We start from the raw sequence: 9,819 nt of genomic DNA, 5'->3' as shown, positions 1-9,819 counted from the left end.
GGAAATGACTTTTCATGACAGTGTTAGAACAACCGTAAAGGAAACATTTTCAATACCAGACCTTTCAGTGATTCCCTCCTGCTTCTCAGTTTGCACCCATGTTGCTGGAACTCACTCACTTTTTGCCAGGAGTACCCCTAATAGCTCTCTCAGTCACTCCTAGTCCAAATCTGTGGCTGTCCTCACACTCTTCCTAAATGATGTTGAAAGACGTTTAGGAGGGAGATAACTCATCTGACTTAGATGAGTTGTATTTAGTGAGGATGGGAACAATGTCTTTTTTTAGTGCAGGAATATGTCTGTTTCTTGTTTATTCTCCAGGTTGGGCTCTGTTACTGTCTTTCTGTCTCTGCCTCTTCTCAATAATTTGTTTTCTTAGTCATAAAATAGGCCCAATATGTAGCCAAGGCTTCTTGTTTCTAATTGGTTTTTAGAATTTATAAAATTATGTATCTGGCTTCTTCACTGATGCTAATCATGTGGAAGGACCTACACACATCCTCTGTGAAGATGGAGAACATCGTATGTCTCTGAAACTTTTCTCCAATCAAGGCAAGTCTTCACAGGGGACCTGAGCAGTGCCAGGTTGTTAGAAGGCCTTAACCTGACCTCCTCTGGCTCCTCCTTTGGGATATTATGTGCATGCTCTCATCATGACAATTTAAATAGATCTAGTAGCACAGGCCTGTAATCCCAGATACTTGGGAGGTGGAGAAAGAGGATCACAAACTCAGGGCCTACCTGGGGTATAGGGTAATTTCAAGGCCATCCTGGGTAACTTATCCAGACCATATCTTACAATAAAAAACAAAAAGGGCTGAGAATCTAGCTCAAGTTTCTCGTTTTGTATTATGAGGCACTGAGCTCATTCCACCACCACCCACTAAAGGTTCTAGTTCACAAGGAACTATGGCAGTGAATCATCTTCATAAGGACTGAGTATGATATTAGGATATGGTACTCCCAGTTTAAGGCTGAGATAATTCTGAGCAAATAGGAATAAGATAAGCTGTTAGAATACCCATGATGTTCTCTAAGATTTGAGTAAATATCTTAGCTGCATCCTTTCCCCCATTGGTCTGTGACCTCCAAGAATACCATAGTTAAATATAGAGAAAGAGATAAATGGTGGGCTGGTGTGTGTGTGTGTGTGTGTGTGTGTGTGTGTGTGAGAGAGAGAGAGAGAGAGAGAGAGAGAGAGAGAGAGAGAGAGAGAGAGAGAGAGAGAGAACTTTGTGGCTGATCTTAACTGTTTCTTCAATCTAAGTGCTAGATTTCTGGTTTCTTCTTGAGGGGGTGTGTGGAAGGCAAGCCCAGCCCCTGGTTAAAGCCTGTAGAATGGACTCCAAGGGGATTCAACTGGGACTCATAATGAAACATTGAATCCCACACTTTACCATGCTGTCCTCCATCAGCCATACTCACTCAAGGGACTGGAAAGAGGATCATGTAGAATTGGCCACTTAGCATTGGCTGTCTTTCCCCTATCTGCAGCTCCCAAGTTCATTCTCACCTTGTCCATGCAGGAAAAGGCCTCCTAGGCAGATGCAACTGAGTCAAGAAGGCAAAGGAAATCCATAGTAGCTGTGAGCTTTGTCGGGATGAATGCCCGAGAGCTCTACTTCTAGAGGGTACACTGTGCCCAGGACTTGGAGAATTGTAGTGACCATTGCCCAAGTGGTCAGAGTTATGGCATTTCTTTTCCTAACCTCAATGTTACCTTTGGATAGTGTATCACAACACAAAACACTCATGATGGCAACCCTGCCCCTCCATATGTTAATCTGAGAATGTTTGTAATCACTCATGAATTCCACTAGTGAATTCCATTTAATGAATTAAGTCCTACTGTTAAGCTTGAAGAAAAATTTAACCACTATCCATAACTCAAAAGTTAAAGTTAACTGTCAATCAAATACTTGGAATGTTTATGTGTCTAACTTGGTGTTTGTCTAACTCAATGTTGGGAACAGAAGGCCATAAGGGAAAACATGTTCATGTGCTCATGTGGATATCCGGAATGAGTGGGCTAAAACATGACTGACAATGGACAGTCCCAGGGCTATGAGTCAGCACAAAATAGTTGACACCACATGTCTGAGAAGTCCTCAAAGTAAGTAGTGGTATTTTATCTGTTATTTAACTATTCCTAACAGAATGCCACTATTGTGCCATTCTATAAAAATGTGGCCTTGAGCCGTGGCTGGGAGTTGTCTTTTCTTTAGCTGCTGCAGCCAGTGTGTCTCTCTGTAGTTACAGTACCTCCTTCCCTGTGGCCTGTGTGTGGGTCTGTGCCTACGTGGATGCTGGCCTGTGTGTGTCAATGTGTGCCTGCATATTGGCCTGTATGCTGGTGAATGAAGTGTGTCTCATCTGCCTGTAGACCTTCGCAATCTCTTCAACCTCTCAACATGGTTGCAGAGACAGAGAGCACACAGTCTTCAAGGGTGTTTCATCATATTCAGTCCTGCTCTGGCATGAATGGGCCCTGAAGATGGTTCCCTGAAGTTCTGAGCAGCAAGGAGCATACCCATTGGCAGTGAAACAAATTGTAATGGGCAGAAATCTAGGGACAATTGGAGCTAAGATGGGTCTCATTTGAATCTCATTCTAGAAATTAGCATCTTATATGCACTGGTGGAAGTGAATTCTGATGTTTCACCAGGTGACATCTAGGAACTTAAGTGTTTTGAATACCAAGGAACTCAAGGCAGCTCCTGGCCTTGGTGCTTTCTTCAGGTCTTGCTCTAAAATACCCCAGGTTTCTGCTTCTGTCTGTGCATTTTAATTTCCCTCCCCTTTTGTAGTCCCTTCAATAATGACAGGAGACATCTGAGTCAGAGGAACACCTATCTTTACCCACAGTGACAGTGTATTCAACCTTAAGGAGCTTCCTGTGGCCAGTCTCTGGTGCTCCGCCGTGGGCAACAGAATCGATGCCAAGTGCGCTGGAAGGCTTCCTTGACTTCCTTGTTTCTAAGGCTGTAGATGAGTGGGTTGAGAGCTGGAATGACGAGAGTATAGAACACAGATGCCATTTTGTCCGTGTCCAGGGCATAGCTGGAGCTGGGACGCAGGTACATGAAAATAAGGGTCCCATAGAGTATGGCCACGGCTGTGAGGTGAGAGCCACAAGTGGAAGCTGCCCTCCAGCGGCCCTCAGCTGACTGCATGCGGATCATAGCACCAGCGATGAATCCATAAGACACAGCAATAGCCAACACTGTAGTTGTCTGGATAAAGCCACAGACAGCAAAAAGGAGGAGTTCATTGAGACTGGTGTCATTGCAGGAGATGGCAAGCAGTGGAGGAATATCGCAGAAGAAGCTGTTGACTTCTAGTGAGCCACAGAAGCTCAGGCGGAAGGTGAAAGTTGTATGTACAAAGGCACTCATTGCTCCACCCAGGCCTGATGCCCCAAGTAGGGCCAGGCATAGACGGGGTGACATAACTGTGGTATAGAGGAGAGGGTTCCCGATGGCCACATAACGATCATAGGCCATGACCGCTAATAAGCAACACTCAGCATCAGCCAACCCTGAAAACACAAACATCTGGAGGGCACATGCTACATAAGGGATGGTGGCACGGGACAGCAGGAGGTCAACTAGCATCTTGGGGCCAATGGCAGAGGAATAGAAGGCATCCAGCAGGGAGAGGTTGGCCAGGAAGAAGTACATGGGTGTGTGGAGCCTGGCATCTATGCGAATGAGTAGCACCATGCCCACATTTCCCAGCAGGCTGATGAGGTAGATGGGCAGGAATATCAGGAAGAAGGTCACACGCATGTCCCAACGATTTGTAATCCCCAAGAGGATGAACTCAGCAGGCATAACTCTGGACCAGGTGAGGTTCTCTGAGCTCATTCTGCTGGGTGGAGACTAAGAAGGAAATCGAGAGTGGGATGAGAGAAAAGCTATGCCCATGCCCATCACAGAGAGAGAGAGAGAGAGAGAGAGAGAGAGAGAGAGAGAGAGAGAGAAGAAGAAGAAGAAGAAGAAGAAGAAGAAGAAGAAGAAGAAGAAGAAGAAGAGAGAAGAGAAGAGAGAGAAGAGAGAGAGAAGAGAGAGAGAGAGAGAGAGAGAGAAGAAGAAGAAGAAGAAGAAGAAGAAGAAGAAGAAGAAGAAGAAGAAGAAGAAGAAGAAAAGAGAGAAGAGAAGAGAGAGAAGAGAGAGAAGAGAGAGAGAGAGAGAGAGAGAGAGAGAGAGAGAGAGAGAGAGAGAGAGAGAGAGAGCGAGCTGTATCCTAGTCTTAACTGGACAAATTGCTCATGTAACCTCTGACAAGCTGTGTGGCTGTCATACTCTGTTCCTAACATTGAGAAATGTGCAGGTTCATCTTCACAAGGGCAGAGGTTTCCTTAGTATGGCCCTTGAGGTTTGTTGAAACGAACCCTTCCCATTGGATAAGGCCTGGGAAGAGAGTGAGCAGGTGTCTTAGGAAAACAACGAGGTGTGGAAGAAACAAGGATGTGAATGTTTGTTCTCTACTTTTCTGAGCCTTGTTTTTTTTTCTTCTCTGTATAACGAGGGGAAAGTGGCAAGGATTTGGTAAGATAAAGCATGTGAAGAGTCTCATACAGGGCCTGGAACATAACAGGCTTCCGGTGAAGGTTCAGTGAACAGAATCGAGTGCATTGGTTCAATACAGGAATGAAACTCCTTGATAAAAGCAGTGAACTTCTTGATAGGCAATGCTGCTTCACATTCCTGTGTCTTCTCATTTATTCCTTTTATCTAAGACCTGCTTCTTTGTTTATCTCCAGTGTGAAGCCCACTGGTGACCTACCCAAGGGAAACTAAACACCTCCCTCATCTGTGCCTGCTGCAGCATACACCCGTTGGACTATCTCATGCATTTAATTAATTAATTAATTATTTTTGAGATAAGATTTATGTAGCCCGGTCTATCTTGGAATTCAGTATGTAGCCAGACTGACTTTGATCTCACAAACATTTGCCTGTCACTACCTCCCAAGTGCTGAGATTAAAGGTGTGTACCACTACATGTGGTTTAAAAGAATTTTAAATTAAACTAACTTTTAGAATTATTTTATTGATACTTACATGTATGTGTGTGAGTCTGTACATGTGTGTGAGTGCTCAAAGAGGCTAAGAGACATCAGATTTCTTCAAATAGAAGTTAAAAGTGGTTCTAATCTACTTGATATGAGTGCTGGGAATTGAAGTCAGGTCCTCTGGAAAAGCAGTGTATAATCTTAATGGCTGAGCTCTAAATGGTTCTAAAGCCCCTGCTAATTTTTTAAATTGATTAATAACTGTGTACATTAAGGGGTAGAATATGATATTATGGTCTATGTACACACATTAGAAAGATTCAGTCAGCAGTGGAACATAATTGAAGACTCATGGATACACCCACACAACTGGGCATTTAAAATCTGACAAACATTTGAAAAATGTACACTGGGAAAAGACAGTCTTATCAACAAATGGTGCTGACAAAACCCACATAAGAGTGGGATTAGATTCCTTTCTCTTCACCCTACATAAAACCAATTCAAAGTGGATCAAAGACCCTCATCTAAAGCCAGAAATGCTCAAACTACTAAAAGTACACACAAGGAAAACACACTAGGACATAGGTATGGCCAACAAATTTCTGAATCTAAACTACAATAGCACGGGAAACAGCACCAAGAACTGACAAGTAAGATCTCCTGAAATTCAAAAGCTTCTTCACAGCAAACGGACTTAACAGAATAGAGAGACAGCCCTCAGAATGGGAGAAAATCTTCACCAGCTATACTTCAGACAAGGCATAATATCTAGAATATACAAAGAACTGAAAAATTAAACATCAGAAAAAACCTGCCTATCAGTGAATGGGACAATGATTGGAACAGATAGTTCTCAAAATAAGGTATAGAAACAGATACTTAAAAACATGTTTACTATCTCTAACAATCAAAGAAATGCAAATTAAAATGTCTTTGAGATTTCATCTGACTCTAGTCTGAATGGTCACTACCAACAACATAAAGCACAATAAATGTTGGCAAGATGTAGGCAGAGAGAAAGGCTTACCCACTGTTGGTAGAGTGCAAACTGGTACAGCTTTATGGAAAGCAATGTGGGGGCTTTCCAGAAAACAGAAGCGCAACTACTACAGTGCCCATTGTCCCACTCCTGGACACTCACACGACTCTCTTACTGAAGAAATACTTCCGAGGCAGGAGATTAGGTAACTAGAGACAGAGGGTTCAGAGATGATCACACGAGAGACAGCTATAGTTGAAAGACTGGCAGCTCTTCAGCCTACCCAAGCTTCTCTCAGTCAAGGGTGCATGCTCTGAAAGACTGGTGTTTGTATGAATCTGGGAGAACTGGGTACTTTGCTAAGATAGTGGATCACTGCAGAGCTCACCTCAGCTCTTTCCTCACCTGTTTTTTCCCCCTCCACTCCGGGAGCCAGGCCACAGGTGAGATATTGCCCCTTTGTATTGGTTCCTTAAACTGTCCCCTTCCCCATTACAGTCTATGTGTCTCTCTCTGTACAGTGCAGTGTAAATAAACACAAGAACATGGCGACCCCAGATTCTGCCTTCTAGACTCAGATTCACACCTGCAATGCTTGCAAACCCATGTTCATTGCTGATTTTTACAATAGCTAAGATGTATAATCAGCCTAGATGCCCATCAACAAACGAATAGATAATGAAAAATCTGATACATGTTACTCAGCCATGAAGAAAAATAACATTCTGGCATTTGCAGGAAAATGGAAGAAACTGCAGATATTATATTTAACAAAATGGTAGTGAGGCTCCAGCCCCACTCAGACATATGTACTGTCCACGATTGAAATCAACTGCTGATGGTCAACCACTTGTGGATTTTGGTCTTTCCACATGAAAAACAAACACCACACACCTTTGCAAACTGGGGAGAAGCTCTGCTTCGGATATCTCTCCATTTCTCCATCTGTAAGATGGGAAGAATGATAACATAACTTTAAAGTTGTTATGAATTTTTCCCTTTGAAACTCCTCTGCCCGGTATAACTTCTCAGTTTCAGGCAGACCACAATAGCTACTACCCACACTTAGCAAAACATAATTCATTCTTTCCAGGATGAGGAACACATCTCAAGGAAGGCTCATACTGGATCCTCTTTACCTGAAGAAAGAATTTGCCTTCATGTATGTGACTCTCTGCCTCTTGCAGCAGTCACTAAGAGCAACCTGGCCATCTGGACCAATGCCTTTTGGCTTCTAGCTTTCTCTTCTCTTAATATTCCTTAAGGATTTTTTTTTTTTTTAAAAAGCTGGGATAGCTGTGATTGGCATAGCAGGCATTCTAATCTGTTTTTCTGATCTCTGCTCCTACTGCCTCAAGTCATTTCCTTACTCTGGTTGGAAAAGTCCTACCTGGAACATTGCATCCAAATAAGGGAAAAGACTAAGACTCATAGCTATGAGGAACACAGAACTATGAACCTATGAGCTATGAACTATGGCCTCCTTGACTGTTCTCCAATGATGTCTGTAGGTGTCCCTCCTTTGTCTTCTATCTTCAGATAGAATACTTTGGTCTGGGTCAGTGGTTCTAGCTTTATGCCATGGTCTGGTGCCATCAGGATTTATGATGAACTTTATAAAAAGCTGATTGTTACTGACAGTGCTCAAAGATTCTTAACCACTGTTCTAGAAGTCTGCAATTGAAAAAAAAAAAAACCCACCGATTCTCATTCAGAGCTGACCTGGATCTTTCTGGCAGCTCTCCTCAGCTATGAACATGCATGACAGATGATTGGAGGTCTCATTGAGTGCAGTATCTACTTCAGAAAACCTGCAACCTGAGTATTTCCAGCAAAGTCCCAGAGGGTGGTGCTTTTGCTGCTGCTGGCTGCTGACGCTATAGATACCTCAGCTACCCCAGGTGTGATAAGGAGCAGTATTTTCAGGGGTGACCCCTCAGGATTCCTATTTTCTGGGGGGATCTTTTAACTTGTTTTTGCAAGTTCCCTTCTTTTTGTGAAATTCCTCTACCCAGGCCACACTTCAATATGGTGAGGATAGACTGGCATCTCTCAATATGTAGCTTGTCCTTTCCTTAACTTGGAATTTTTAACTTATTCCTCCCCAGTGCACAGGCATTTGATATGTCTTTTCCCTCATACCAGGAACATTATGAACTATGGGTTTAAGAACATACCAAGAAATAGAGGTGTCTGGAGAGTTTTTGTAGCAGAGAAACTTCAGCCCAGCCTTTGAAGTGACAGTAACAGAGGAAGGTTACAGGGTTGTGTCCCACTGAAGAAGTAAAAACAGGGGACTTAAAACCTTCCTGGCCCCGAGAGAGTGACCTATTTCTGTTTTCTTCCTGTTTTCTCCTTTCTACACCGTGGTCCCAAAGTCCTTGGAGACCCTTGTCTCCATATCCTTTGGGGACTCTGTGACAGTTGGTAGCTAGGAACTACTAAGGATAACTCACTCTTTATTTTACCCCTGGGGATATTGCAGAAGTTTGGTTGAGTGGGTCCCCAGGCTTTGATTGGGTCCCCTTGGCTCACTTTTACATACCCATCTAATACACAAACATACATTTTAATGTGTTATTAATAATCACTATTATTATTATCCTTTAAAAATTTTTGAGCCCTTCTACACAAGCTCACTTTTTGTAGTTTTAATAAATTACTGTGTTCTTCATGTTTGTAAGTCTCACCACATCCTTGTCTGCCACTTAAGCTCATCCTTTTTGTTACAGAACAAACTCCAATGTTACCAGCAGAAAGGCTCCCTGCCTCTGAGGCAGTTATTCCTTCTCAGTATATCTGCCTTGGAGACAGAATCTTTCTATGTGTCACATTTTGACTGGAGTGTGACAGAATATGAAGGTATTTTAATTTCTACTTTCTTGATAGTTAAACATACCAAACATATATATTAGTATTTTGTCTTGAGAACTAGCTATTCAATTTATTTATTGATTGATTGGTTGGTTTGTCAGTGCTGATTTGTTGATTTCTTCATAGATTCTAGATACAGATGTATAGGTCAAAGGTGTAGTTGGAAAAATTTCTCCCATTATACAGGTTATTTGTTCACTCTGCTGATTGTTTCCTTCACTGGGCAGTGGCTTTTTAATGTCATACAACCTCATTTGTAGACTCTTTGTAGGATTTCATGGGTCAGTGGGGTGTTTTCAGAAAGTGCTTGCCCATCCCTGTATTTTTAACTGTTTTCTTTTTTTCCTTTTTATTGAATATTTTCTATATTTACATTTCAAATGTTATCCCCTTTCCTGATTTCACCCTTGGAAACCCTTATCTTATTCCTCCTTCCTCTGCTTCTATGAGGGTGTCCCCCCCACACCCACCCAATCCTGCTTCCTCCCCTTCAATTCCCTCTGGGGCATCAAGCCTTCACAGGACCAAGTTCCTCTTCTCCCATTGGTGCCCCACAAGGCCATTCTCTGCTACATATGTTGCTGGAGCGATGGGTCACACCATGTGTACCCTTTGGTTGGTGGTTTAGTCCCTGGGAGCTCTGGGGGGGGGTCTAGTTGGTTGATATTGTTGTTCTTCCTATGGGGTTGCAAACCCCTTCTACACTTCAGTCCTTTCTTTAACTCCTTCAGTAGGGAACACATTGGGACTTCCCATGCTTAGTCCAATGTTTGGCTTCAAGCATCTGACTCTGCATTTATCAGTCTCTGGCAGAGCCTCTCTAGAGACATCTGTATCAAGCTTCTGTCAGCATGTACTTCTTGGCTTCCACAATAGTGTCTGTGTTTGGTGACTGTATATGGGATATATTCCTAGGTGGGACAGTCTTTGGATGGCCTTTCCTTCA

At 42.9% G+C, this 9,819-nt stretch overlaps 1 protein-coding gene across 1 annotated transcript; it reads right to left on the bottom strand.

Annotated features, from left to right (window-relative positions):
- Positions 1-2,854: 2,854 nt before the first annotated feature.
- On the bottom strand, positions 2,855-8,261 carry Or5c1 (olfactory receptor family 5 subfamily C member 1). Its single transcript, XM_034496428.2, has 3 exons — positions 8,177-8,261; positions 6,894-6,944; positions 2,855-3,881 (listed from the first exon to the last, which is right to left on the bottom strand). The coding sequence occupies exons 2-3, from the start codon at positions 6,942-6,944 to the stop codon at positions 2,883-2,885; spliced, it is 1,050 nt and encodes a 349-aa protein (XP_034352319.2). The 5' UTR covers positions 8,177-8,261; the 3' UTR covers positions 2,855-2,882.
- Between the last annotated feature and the right edge of the window lie 1,558 nt (positions 8,262-9,819).

This window comes from Arvicanthis niloticus, chromosome 2, assembly GCF_011762505.2.
Source record: "Arvicanthis niloticus isolate mArvNil1 chromosome 2, mArvNil1.pat.X, whole genome shotgun sequence".
Lineage (NCBI taxonomy): Eukaryota > Metazoa > Chordata > Mammalia > Rodentia > Muridae > Arvicanthis > Arvicanthis niloticus.
The sequence above is the reverse complement of the archived record's forward strand: the minus strand, read 5'-3'. Positions and strand labels throughout refer to the sequence as shown.

Excerpts from the sequence above, each read along its gene's own strand:
- Or5c1 (XM_034496428.2), bottom strand. The coding sequence starts at position 6,944 with ATGGAGAAATGGAGAGATATCCGAAGCAGAGCTTCTCCCCAGTTTGCA. Across the intron at positions 3,882-6,893 it reads CTTCTCCCCAGTTTGCAAAG|TCTCCACCCAGCAGAATGAG; the intron begins GTGTGTGGTGTT and ends TTTCCTTCTTAG.